Here is a 12,748-nt window from a genome sequence, read left to right as displayed (position 1 = left end):
GATCAGGCCGCACCCTGCTGGGGACCAGGCCCCGCCCCCGGGGGAGGGGCTGGCTCAGGCCCCGCCTCCCTCAAGGCTCGCTTTGTGGTAGCTCCGGCAATAAAGACTGGAATGAGGCCGCTGGTTGGGTGCTGCTGCTGCCAATCACCCCGGGGGGGGTGTGTGTGTGTGGGGGGGGGGTGGCAGGAGATGAAGTCCCGCCCCTCTTGGGGAGGGAGGGGGGGAGCGATCCCTGCGGCGGGCCAGTGCATCGATACGCTCGGTGCTCGGCTGCCCCGCCCGGCCCTGGCGCTCGGCGCTCGGCTCCGCGCCCTGCGCACGCCTCTGTCAGCCGTGCCCGGTGGCTCCCGTAGCGCCGCGCGGAGCCGGCCCCGGCCCCCCCCCTCTCCCCGGTCCTTCCCGGTCCTCCCCAGTCCTCGGGCCGCTCCGCCGGCCGCGGTGCCCATGGAGTCGCAGTGCGATTACTTCATGTACTTCCCGGCGGTGCCGTTCGCGGCTCGGGAGCTGCTGTCGGGAGAACCGGGCCGGTACCGGGCGCTGCCCCGCCGCAACCACCTCTACCTGGGGGAGACCGTGCGGTTTCTCCTGGTGCTCCGTTGCCGACCCGGTAGCGGCGGCGGTACCGGACCGGGCCGGCCGCCCTGGGCGGAGCTGGCTGCTTCGCTGGCCGCCCTGGCCAGCGTCAGCCCCGGCGCCACGGAGACCGGAGGGGACCGGGATGGGGACCCGGAGGGTACCGAGGACGGCACCGGGAGCGGGGCCTTGCCGGAACCCACCGTCTTCCGGGACTGCCGGGCCCTGCTGACCCACAGCCAGGGCCCACCGGGGCGCCCCGCCGCCGGGGTGAGCGAGAGGAACCGGGGGGAAGGGATACGTGTGGGGCCAAGGGGGAGGGGGGGGGGGGGGGGCTCGGGGACGGGGGAGGATTTGGGGGTAGGAGGGGATGGGGAAAAGAGAGGGGGGACGTGGGGGTACGGAGGGGGACGGGGCCGAGGGCTCTGAATCCCGCTGCGTCCCCAGATACCGGTGGAGGATCCCATCGTGTCCACGGACGAGGTCATCTTCCCCCTGACCATCTCCCTGGACAAGCTGCCGCCCGGTACCGTCAAGGCCAAGGTGAGGCTGAGGAGGGGACTGGAGGAGACCTCGGGAACGGCGTGGGGATTTTAGGGACAACACGGGGACCTCAAGAGCAGGAGGGGACTTCGGGGACGATACGCAGTCGTCAGGGGACGGTGTGGGACCACCACCTCTTTCTCCGGGTCCCCCAAAAGCCGCTCGGGGCGGGGGACAGGAGGAGCCGTTGAGGACAGAGTGGGGAGCTCGGGGGTTGGACCCGGGCCGGCTGTCACCTGCGTCCTGCTGTCCCCAGATCGTGGTGACAGTGTGGAAAAGGGACACGGAGCCACCCGAGCTGCAGGAGGGCGGGGGGTACCTGAGCCTGCTACAGACCCGGGCGCCTGCGCACGTCTTCCGACAGGAGCAGGGGGCCTTCAAAGCTCAGGGTAGGAGCGTCCCCGCGTCCCCTCTCCCTCCCTGTGTCCCCGTATCCCCCCCGTCCCCACGTCCCCTGTCCCCTGACTGCCGTCTCCCCGCAGTGAGCACCCTGCTGACGGTGCTGCCTCCGCCCGTGGTGCGATGCCGCCAGCTCACCGTCTCCGGAAAGTACCTCACCGTGCTCAAAGGTGAGGGGACAGGGCGGCTGAGACACGGGGACAGGGGTCCCAGGGCGGCCGAGACGGGGACAGGGGTCCCAGGGCGGCCGGGACGGGGACGGGGGTCTCAGGGTGGCCGAGACGGGGGTCCCAGGGTGGCCGAGACATGGGGGCGGGGGTCCCAGGGCGGCTAAGACATGGGGACGGGGGTCCCAGGGCGGCCGAGACACGGGGACGGGGGTCCCAGGGTGGCCGGGACACGGGGGCGGGGGTCCCAGGGTGGCCGAGATGGGGATGGGGGTCCCAGGGTGGCCAAGACGGGGGTCCCAGGGTGGCCGAGACGGGGACGGGGGTCCCAGGGTGGCTGAGACAGGGACGGGGGTCCCAGGGCGGCTGAGACACGGGGAGGGGGGGTCCCAGGGCGGCCGAGACACGGGGACGGGGGGTCCCAGGGAGGCCGAGACACGGGGACGGGGGTCCCAGGGTGGCCGGGACACGGGGACGGGGATCCCAGGGTGGCCGGGACACGGGGACGGGGGTCCCAGGGTGGCCGGGACACGGGGACGGGGGTCCCAGGGTGGCCGGGACATGGGGACGGGGGTCCCAGGGTGGCCGGGACATGGGGACGGGGATCCCAGGGTGGCTGGGACACGGGGGCGGGGGTCCCAGGGTGGCCGAGATGGGGATGGGGGTCCCAGGGTGGCCGAGACGGGGGGTCCCAGGGTGGCCGGGACAGGGACGGGGGTCCCAGGGTGGACGGGACATGGGGACGGGGATCCCAGGGTGGCCAGGACACGGGGGCGGGGGTCCCAGGGTGGCCGAGACGGGGACGGGGATCCCAGGGTGGCCGGGACATGGGGACGGGGATCCCAGGGTGGCCGGGACATGGGGACGGGGATCCCAGGGTGACCGGGACACGGGGACGGGGGTCCCAGGGCGGCTGAGACACAGGGACGGGGGTCTCAGGGTGGCTGAGACGGGGGTCCCAGGGTGGCCGAGACATGGGGATGGGGGTCCCAGGGTGGCTGAGACAGGGACGGGGATCCCAGGGTGGCCGAGACGGGGACGGGGGTCCCAGGGCGGCTGAGACACGGGGATGGGGGTCCCAGGGTGGCCGAGACACGGGGACGGGGGTCCCAGGGCGGCCGAGACACAGGGGCGGGGGTCCCAGGGTGGCCGAGACACGGGGACGGGGGTCCCAGGGTGGCCGAGACTGGGGACGGGGGTCCCAGGGTGGCCGAGACACGGGGGCGGGGGGTCCCAGGGTGGCCGAGATGGGATGGGGGTCCCAGGGTGGCCAAGACGGGGGTCCCAGAGTGGCCGAGACGGGGACGGGGGTCCCAGGGCGGCCGAGACAGGGACGGGGGTCTCAGGGTGGCCGAGACGGGGACGGGGATCCCAGGGTGGCCGAGACGGGGGTCCCAGGGTGGCCGAGACGGGGATGGGGGTCCCAGGGTGGCCGAGACGGGGGTCCCAGGGTGGCCGAGACGGGGACGGGGGTCCCAGGGTGGCTGAGACACGGGGACGGGGGTCCCAGGGTGGCTGACATGGGGACAAGGGCCGTGTCTGTGGGGCGGCCGCGACGGAGCGCAGGATGCCGAGCAGGGGAGGATGTGATGGGGGGGCGCTGGTCAGGGCCACGGCGGTGTCCCCTGCGCTGTCCCCTGATGTCCCCATCCCCCAGTGCTCAATGGCTGGTCCCAGGAGGAGATTTCGCTGTGGGACGTGCAGATCCTGCCCAACTTCAATGCCAGTTACTTGCCCGTCATGCCCGACGGCTCCGTGCTGCTGGTCGACGACGTCTGGTGAGTGCTGGGACAGTCTGGGGACTGTCCCTGGGGTGGCAGGGTGGGGATGGGGGGCACCCCCACGGGACCACCCCCCCCCCCCTCCCCATCATTTTCCTCAGGGTGGGGCCGTGTCGTGTCCCTGGGGGGTCCCCCGCTCCGGGGGTCCCTGGGTTGGCGGCTCGGGTCACTGAGCTGTCCCCCGCGTGCCGTCCTGCAGCCACCACTCGGGTGAGGTGCCCGTGGGCGCCTTCTGCCGCGTGGCCGGGGCCGGCTCGGCCTGTCCCTGTGCCCTCAGCGCCCTCGAGGAGCACAACTTCCTCTTCCAGCTCCAGGCGCCCGAGAGACCCCCTGAGGATGCCAAGGAGGTGAGGGGACAGCGAGGGGACACTGCGGGGGGGACGGGACATTCTCAGGCCTGGGGGGGACGCTAGGGGTGATTGCTCTGAGGACAGGCATGGGGGACACACACACCGGGGGACGTGCTGGGCAGGGACTGTCCTAGTCGGGAGATGTTTTCTGGGCCAGGATCGGGGGCTACTATCCCAGTCGGTGGCCCAGGGGAACCCTGTCCTTGTCCAGGGGTCCTTGTCCTTCCCTGTGGGCAGCAGAGACCACCCTGGCTGGGACGTGGGGCCACTGTCCTCGCTGTGGGGGACCGTCCTCTTTGGGTCCTGGGGTTTTTGTCCTTGCCGCGGAGCCTGGGGGTACGTGGGGATGTCGGGGACCGTCCTTGCTGGGAACAGTTGGTGAGAGGAACATCTCTGACCCATTGTCCTCCCATCCAGGGCTTGGAGGTCCCGCTGGTGGCCGTGATCCAGTGGTCAACGCCAAAACTGCCCTTCACCAGCAGCATCTACACGCATTACCGGTGAGAGCCGCCCCGAGGGTCCTTGATGTACCCTGTCCCCAAGCGGGGAGGGACCCCCAGGTCCTCCTTCGCCGAGGAGGGAACCCAGAGATACCCCTGCCCCTACTGGTGCCGTTAACCTCGTGTACTGGGGCTGCCGCTGGGCTGTCTCCACGTTCCCCCTCCCCAACGTCCTCGGGGCTCCGTGGGGCTAATGCCGCGTCCCCGCGGTTGCCGGTGGCCCGTCCCTGTGTCTGTAACCGCCTCCCCCATCACCCTCAGGTTGCCGAGCATCCGTCTGGAGCGGCCGCGCTTCGTGATGACGGCTGCCTGCGAGTCCCCGGTGCGGGCCAGGCAGCGCTTCACCGTTACCTACACCCTGCTCAACGACCTCCAGGATTTCCTGGCCGTGCGCCTCGTCTGGACTCCCGAGACCGCCACGGCCGGTGGGGACCGAGACTGGGGGGGGGGGACGACGGTGGAGGGGGTGACGGGACACAACCGGAGGGGACTGGGGGTATCTACGGGGCAGCCAAGAGGAGGCTGAGGGGGAAATTGGAGCCGGGAGGTGCTGGAAGGTGGCTGGGGCAAGGGTCCAGCGGTGCCGTCCCTTGTTTTCCCGCAGGGAAGAAGTTGTCCGGGGAGGAACGCCGGGCCACGCAGGCGGCGTTGGACGCCATCGTCTGCCACACGCCGCTCAATAACCTGGGCTACTCCCGTAAAGGCAGCGCCCTCACCATCCGCGTGGCCTTCCAGGCGTTGCGGGCCGGTCTTTTCGAGGTGAGGCCGGGGAGGGGATATCAATTCTCGCTAAATTCTACGCTAAAAATTCGACCGGGCAATTTTAATTATATTTTATCGACAGCGGCGATAATAATAGGTCGGGAGCATCCTATTACGATTAATTATATTTACGTACTATTAATATATCGTAGAATCGTAGAATCATCTGGGCCGGAAGGGACCTTCAAAGGTCATCTAGTCTGACACCCCCCCCTGCCCCACGGTCAGCGGGGGACACCCCCAACTAGACCAGGTTGCCCAGGGCCTCGTTGAGCTTCACCTTGAATATCTCAAGGGAAGGGGCCTCAACCACCTCCCTGGGCAACCCGTTCCAGTGTTCCACCACCCTCGTGGTAAAGAACTTATTCCTAACGTCTAATCTAAATCTGCTTTTTTTTTTTCCAGTTTAAAGCCATTACCCCTCCTTCTGTCACCGCAGGCCTTTGGAAACAGACCCTCCCCAGCCTTCCTGTAGCCCCCCCCCCCCCCTCAGGTACTGGAAGGTTGCTATGAGGTCTCTCCGGAGCCTCCTCTTCTCCAGGCTGAACAACCCCACCTCCCTCAGCCTGTCCTCGTAGCAGAGGTGTTCCAACCCCCTGATCGTTTTCGTGGCCCTCCTCCTCTGGACCCTCTCCATCAGGTCCATGTCGTTTTTATATTGAGGGCTCCAGACCTTCACGCAGTGCTTCAGGTGAGGTCTCACCAGAGCGAAGCGGCAGAATCGCTTCTCTGGATCTGCTGGCAACGCATCTCTTGATGCAGCCCAGGATGCGATTGACCTTCTGGGCTGCGAGTGCACGCTGCCTGCTCGTGTCCGGCTTTTCCTAGAATCATAGAATCGTCCAGGTTGGAAAAGACCCTTGGGATCATCGAGTCCAACCATCTACCCTGCTCTACAAAGTTCTCCCCTACACCATATCCCCCAACACCACATCTAAACGGTTCTTAAACACATCCAGGGATGGTGACCCGACCACCTCCCTGGGCAGCCTGTTCCGATGCCCCGACCGCTCTTTCCGTGAAAAATTCTTTCCTGATGTTCAGTCTAAACCTACCCTGTTGGAGCTTGAAGCCGTTCCCTCTCGTTCTGTCATTAATTACCCGTGCGAAGAGACCAGCACCGACCTCTCTACAGTGTCCTTTCAAGTAGTTGTAGAGAGTGATGAGGTCTCCCCTCGGCCTCCTCTTCCTCAGACTAAACACTCCCAGCTCCTTCAACCGCTCTTCATAGGATTTATTTTCCAGGCCCTTCACCAGCTTCGTTGCCCTCCTCTGCGCCCGCTCCAGCACCTCCGTATTCATCCATCATCCATCCATTTCATCCAGCAGCACCCCCGAATCCCTTTTCCTCTTTCTAATATCTCATCCCCCGGTCTTTATTTATACCCAGGATCGTTCCGCCCCAGGTGCATGACTCTGCGCTCGCTCTCGTAAGATTTATTAACGTTTATCTCCGCGTTTTGTGCAACGCGATAACGTAGAAGGAGAATTCTTGATGGGGGTCATCGTTGTGGTGGCATATATGGATTATCGTCATGAATATGAGATGGCTTTTATCCTTTCCCAGATAGCGCAGGCCAAAACAAATGCCAAGAAAACACTTTAACGGCTCGGTATTCCAGCGGTTATTTTTGATATGCTTCGTATTTGCCGGGAGGGTAGAACTCTTAATTAGACGATTACGGCTCGGTGGCCGTGTGTAAAGGCAAAAGGTGCGTGAGAAAAGCAATTTATGCCGTAATTCCTCATCTGGCGCGTACGCGTCCCTGACGTCTTCGTGCGCGTCACCGTACGTAAGGTGCTCTGCTGACGTAGACGCGCTTTTATGTTTATTTACTTGCAAATTCATACGTTGCTATAAACGGGCATGGTTAGTTTGGAGAAGAGGAGGCTGAGGGGGGAGACCTCGTTGCCCTCTACAACTCCCTGAAAGGAGGGTGTAGAGAGGCGGGTGTTGGCTTCTTCTCCCAAGGGAATAACGACGGGAGCAGAGGAAACGGTGTGAAGTTGGGGCAGGGGAGGTTTAGATTAGATATCGGGAAGAATTAATTTATTGAGAGGGTTATCAGACGTTGGAATGGGCTGCCCAGGGAGGTGGTTGAGGCACCATCCCTGGAAGCGTTCAAAAGACGGGTTGACGTGGTGCTGGGAGACGTGGTTTTGTGATGGTGTTGCCTTTTGTTGTTTTGTGGGTGTTTATTTTTGTCAAGTTAGGTTGATGGTTGGACAAGATGATCTTGAAGGTCCCTTCCAACCATGAAGCTTCTGTGGTTTTGTGGTTGGACTCCATGATCTCATAGGTCCCTTCCAACCATGAAGATTCTGTGATGATTCTGTGGTTTTGTGGTTGGACTCCATGATCTCAAGGGTTCCTTCCAACCATGAAGATTCTGTGATGATTCTGTGGTTTTGTGGTTGGACTCCATGATCTCGAAGGTCCCTTCCAACCATGAAGATTCTGTGATGATTCTGTTTTGTGGTTGGACGCGATGATCTCAAAGGTCCCTTCCAACCATGAAGATTCTGTGATGATTCTGTGGTTTTGTGGTTGGACTCCATGATCTCATAGGTCCCTTCCAACCATGAAGATTCAGTGATGATTCTGTTTTGTGGTTGGACTCCATGATCTCAAGGGTCCCTTCCAACCATGAAGATTCGGTGATGATTCTGTTTAGTGGTTGGACTCCATGATCTCAAAGGTCCCTTCCAACCATGAAGATTCTGTGATGATTCTGTTTAGTGGTTGGACTCCATGATCTCAAAGGTCCCTTCCAACCATGAAGATTCGGTGATTCTGTGGTTTTGTGGTTGGACTCCATGATCTCAAGGGTCCCTTCCAACCATGAAGATTCGGTGATTCTGTGGTTTTGGGGTTGGACTCCATGATCTCAAAGGTCCCTTCCAACCATGAAGATTCGGTGATGATTCTGTTTAGTGGTTGGACTCCATGATCTCATAGGTCCCTTCCAACCATGAAGATTCTGTGATTCTGTGGTTTTGTGGTTGGACTCCATGATCTCAAGGGTCCCTTCCAACCATGAAGATTCTGTGATTCTGTGGTTGGACTCCATGATCTCAAAGGTCCCTTCCAACCATGAAGATTCGGTGATTCTTTGGTTGGACTCCATGATCTCAAAGGTCCCTTCTAACCATGAAGATTCTGTGATGATTCTGTTTAGTGGTTGGACTCCATGATCTCAAGGGTCCCTTCCAACCATGAAGATTCTGTGGTTTTGTGGTTGGACGCGATGATCTCAAAGGTCCCTTCCAACCATGAAGATTCTGTGATTCTGTGGTTGGACTCCATGATCTCAAAGGTCCCTTCTAACCATGAAGATTCTGTGATGATTCTGTTTTGTGGTTGGACTCCATGATCTCATAGGTCCCTTCCAACCATGAAGGTTCTGTGATTCTGTGGTTTTGTGGTTGGACGCGATGATCTCAAGGGTCCCTTCCAACCATGAAGATTCTGTGATTCTGTGGTTGGACTCCATGATCTCATAGGTCCCTTCCAACCATGAAGATTCCGTGATGATTCTGTGGTTTTGTGGTTGGACTCCATGATCTCAAAGGTCCCTTCCAACCATGAAGATTCTGTGATGATTCTGTTTAGTGGTTGGACTCCATGATCTCAAAGGTCCCTTCCAACCATGAAGATTCTGTGATTCTGTGGTTTTGGGGTTGGACTCCATGATCTCAAAGGTCCCTTCCAACCGTGAAGATTGGGTGATGCCTTCTGTGATGATGTCCCCGGGGCCTGGCCCAGCATCACCACCCCGTCCCTTCCTTTGTCCCCTCCAGTTGTCCCAGCACATGAAGCTGAAGCTGCAGTTCACGGCCAGCGTGGCCAACCCCCCGCCCGAGGCCCGGCCCGTCTCACGCAAGAGCAGCCCCAGCAGCCCGGCCGTGCGGGACCTGGTGGAACGACACCAAGCGGGGCTGGGCCGGTCCCAGTCCTTCTCCCACCAGCAGCCCTCCCGCAGCCACCTCATGAGGTACGGGGATGGGGGGGGACACACACACACACACGACACAGCGGGGACCCGGCAGGGGAACGCGTGGGACGAGGGGGCTGGAAGGGACACCTGGAATGAGAGGGACGAGGGGCTGGGATCAGAGTGGGGTTTGGGGAAGGGGGGGTGTCACGTCATGGAGGGGGGAGAGGGTTGGGGCACAACTGGGACGGGGAGGAGACCCCCAAAAGGGTGGATGTGGTGGTGGGACGACCCCCGAGAAGGGTGGATGTGATGGGGGGGGACAGAGGGATGGGGAGGAGACCCCCAAAATGGTGGATGTGATGGGGGGGGACAGAGGGACAGGGAGGAGACCCCCAAAAGGGTGGATGTGATGGGGGGGGGACAGGGGGATGTGGAGGAGACCCTCAAAAGGGTGGATGTGGTGGTGGGGGGAGAGGGTTGGGGCACACCTGGGATGGGGAGGAGACCCCCAAAAGGGTGGATGTGATGGGGGGGCAGGGGGATGTGGAGGTGACCCCCAAAAGGTTGGATGTGATGGGGGGGGGGAGACCCCCTAGAAGGGTGGATGTGATGGGGGGGGGACAGAGGGATGGGGAGGAGACCCCCAAAAGGGTGGATGTGATGGGGGGGGGGACAGAGGGACGGGGAGGAGACCCCTGAGAAGGGTGGATGTGATGGGGGGGGGACAGAGGAACGGGGAGGAGACCCCCCCAAGAAGGGTGGATGTGATTGGGGGGGGGGGAGACCCCGAGAAGGGTGGATGTGATGGAGGGGGGGGGGACAGGGGGATGTGGAGGAGACCCCCAAAAGGGTGGATGTGATGGGGGGGTGGGACAGAGGGACGGGGAGGAGACCCCCGAGAAGGGTGGATGAGATGGGGGGGGGACAGAGGGACGTGGAGGAGACCCCCAAAATGGTGGATGTGATGGGGGGGGACAGTGTTGGGGCACGCCTGGGATGGGGAGGAGACCCCCAAAAGGGTGGATGTGATGGGGGGGGGACAGAGGGAGGGGAGGAGACCCCCGAGAAGGGTGGATGTGATGGGGGGGGGGGAGACCCCCAAAAGGGTGGATGTGATGGGGGGGGGACAGAGGGACGGGGAGGAGACCCCCCCAAGAAGGGTGGATGTGATTGGGGGGGGGGGGAGACCCCGAGAAGGGTGGATGTGATGGAGGGGGGGGGGACAGGGGGATGTGGAGGAGACCCCCAAAAGGGTGGATGTGATGGGGGGGGACAGAGGGACAGGGAGGAGACCCCCAAAATGGTGGATGTGATGGGGGGGGGGACAGGGGTACGTGGAGGAGACCCCCAAAAGGGTGGATGTGATGGGGGGGGACAGTGTTGGGGCACACCTGGGATGGGGAGGAGACCCCCGAGAAGGGTGGATGTGATGGGGGGGGACAGGATTGGGGCACAACTGGGATGGGGAGGAGACCCCCAAAAGGGTGGATGTGATGGGGGGGGACAGGGGGACGGGGAGGAGACCCCCAAAATGGTGGATGTGATGGGGAGGGGGACAGGGTTGGGGCACACCTGGGATGGGGAGGAGACCCCCAAAAGGGTGGATGTGATGGGGGGGGGAGACCCCCGAGAAGGGTGGATGTGATGGGGGGGGGGACAGAGGGACAGGGAGGAGACCCCCAAAATGGTGGATGTGATGGGGGGGGGGGACAGGATTGGGGCACAACTGGGATGGGGAGGAGACCCCCGAGAAGGGTGGATGTGATTGGGGGGGCAGGGGGACATGGAGGAGACCCCCAAAAGGGTGGATGTGATGGGGGGGAGACAGGGGGACGAGGAGAGAGACCCCCAAAAGGGTGGATGTGATGGGGGGCGACAGAGGGACAGGGAGGAGACCCCCAAAAGGGTGGATGTGATGGGGGGGGGGACAGAGGGACGTGGAGGAGACCCCCAAAAGGGTGGATGTGATGGGGGGGGGGACAGGGTTGGGGCACACCTGGGACGGGGAGGAGACCCCCAAAAGGGTGGATGTGATGGGGGGGGGGGAGACCCCCGAGAAGGGTGGATGTGATGGGGGGGGGGAGACCCCCGAGAAGGGTGGATGTGATGGGGGGGGACAGAGGGATGTGGAGGTGACCCCCAAAAGGTTGGATGTGATGGGGGAGACAGGGGGACAGGGGTACGTGGAGGAGACCCTCAAAAGGGTGGATGTGATGGGGGGGGGACAGAGGGAGGGGAGGAGACCCCCGAGAAGGGTGGATGTGATGGGGGGGACAGAGGGACAGGGAGGAGACCCCCAAAAGGGTGGATGTGATGGGGGGGGGGGGACAGCTCCAAGGTGGGGGAAGAACAGGGGGTGGGGCACAACCCCCCCCCCCCCCCCCCCCCCCATAATCCGTCCCCCCCCCCCCCCCAACCTTATCTCCCCGCTCCCCAGGTCGGGCAGCGTGATGGAGCGCCGTGCCATCACCCCCCCGGTGGGATCCCCCGTGGGGCGCCCCCTTTACCTGCCCCCCGAGAAGACGGTGCTGTCCCTGGATAAGATTGCCAAGCGGGAATGCAAGGTGCTGGTCGTGGAGCCCGTCAAGTGACGGGGACAAGGAGAGGGGGGGGGACACACACACACACACGGACACATCCCGCTGCGTCCCGGAGACTGGGCTGGAAGGGGAGAAGATTGGGGGGGGGGGGGACACGCAGGGGGCTGGGGAGGGGGTCGTGTCCCATCCCGCACCCCCGGGGTGAAGTTGGGGGGGGGTGGGATGAACCTGCTGCTTTATTGGGATTGGACTGGAACCTGCTGCCACGGGGGGGGGACACCAACGGGGGGACACGGGGCTCTGTCCCCAGCCTTGGGGGGGGGGGGACACACACGCAGGGGGCTGGGGAGGGGGTCGTGTCCAATCCCGCACCCCCAGGGTGAGGTTGGGGGGGCTGTGGGGGGGGGGATGAACCTGCTGCTTTACTGGGATTGGACTGGAACCTGCTGCCACGGGGGGGGGGACACCAATGGGGGGACACGGGGCTCTGTCCCCAGCCTGGGGGGGGGGGGGGGGCACGACATCCTGTGGCTGGTCCCAGCGCTGTTTACACACACCCCCCCCCCCCCAGTTTCCCACCTTGCCTTAAATTTGGCTGCTTGGGGAGGGGGGGGGAGGTCACAAGGGACCACCAGGACCTGCCCCTGGTGGGGGGGGGGGGGGGGGGACGACAACACACACACTGGGACCTGTCCCCAGGGCACTGAGCCCACTGCCAACCCCCCCTCTCAAACTCCCCCCCCCGGCAGCAGTTATTTATTATTTGTCGCCGATCGTCCGTGGTGCCAATAAAACGCTGCCCCGGAACGCGGGGGGGGGGACGTGGATGTCACCGGGGGGAGGGCAGGGGACGTTGGGGTGACCCGGAGTGGGGGGGGTGGGGGGTGTCACGGGGAGCCTCTCCCATGCCAGGGCCCCACCTCACCCGTAAACACCCCCCCCACACCCCCCCCCCCCAAAAAAGAATCGAATGGGGGTGACCGGGACATAATTTATTGCCTCAAGGGAGGGACAGTGTGTGTGTGGGGGGGGGGGGTGGGGTGTCGGGGGGGGGTTGGTGGGGTGTGGGGGGGGTGGTGGGGGGGTGTGTGTGTGGGGGGGGTGTGGGGGGTGTGTGTGTGGGGGGGGTTGGGGGGTGTGTGTGTGTGGGAGGGGGGGGTTGGTGGTGTGTGTGGGGGGGTTGGGGGTGTGGGGG

At 63.5% G+C, this 12,748-nt stretch overlaps 1 protein-coding gene across 1 annotated transcript; it reads left to right on the top strand.

The window, feature by feature from the left end:
- The first annotated feature begins 444 nt into the window (after window positions 1–444).
- On the top strand, window positions 445–11,604 carry TRAPPC14 (trafficking protein particle complex subunit 14). The gene is made up of 11 exons (XM_074167561.1): window positions 445–843; window positions 1,021–1,116; window positions 1,373–1,505; window positions 1,599–1,685; window positions 3,340–3,460; window positions 3,663–3,810; window positions 4,231–4,313; window positions 4,575–4,738; window positions 4,918–5,072; window positions 8,877–9,070; window positions 11,451–11,604. The coding sequence occupies exons 1-11, from the start codon at window positions 445–447 to the stop codon at window positions 11,602–11,604; spliced, it is 1,734 nt and encodes a 577-aa protein (XP_074023662.1).
- Window positions 11,605–12,748: the final 1,144 nt, after the last annotated feature.

Source organism: Numenius arquata, unplaced genomic scaffold (genome assembly GCF_964106895.1).
Source record: "Numenius arquata unplaced genomic scaffold, bNumArq3.hap1.1 HAP1_SCAFFOLD_1676, whole genome shotgun sequence".
NCBI classification, from domain to species: Eukaryota; Metazoa; Chordata; class Aves; order Charadriiformes; family Scolopacidae; genus Numenius; species Numenius arquata.
This window is presented reverse-complemented; position numbering and strand designations above follow the sequence as displayed.

What these genes read in the sequence shown, in the direction of transcription:
- TRAPPC14 (XM_074167561.1), top strand. Translation starts at nt 445, where the DNA reads ATGGAGTCGCAGTGCGATTACTTCATGTACTTCCCGGCGGTGCCGTTC. An exon ending in GTACCTCACCGTGCTCAAAG is followed by an intron (nt 1,686 to 3,339) that starts GTGAGGGGACAG and finishes CCCATCCCCCAG; the next exon opens with TGCTCAATGGCTGGTCCCAG. An exon ending in CCCCTGAGGATGCCAAGGAG is followed by an intron (nt 3,811 to 4,230) that starts GTGAGGGGACAG and finishes CCTCCCATCCAG; the next exon opens with GGCTTGGAGGTCCCGCTGGT.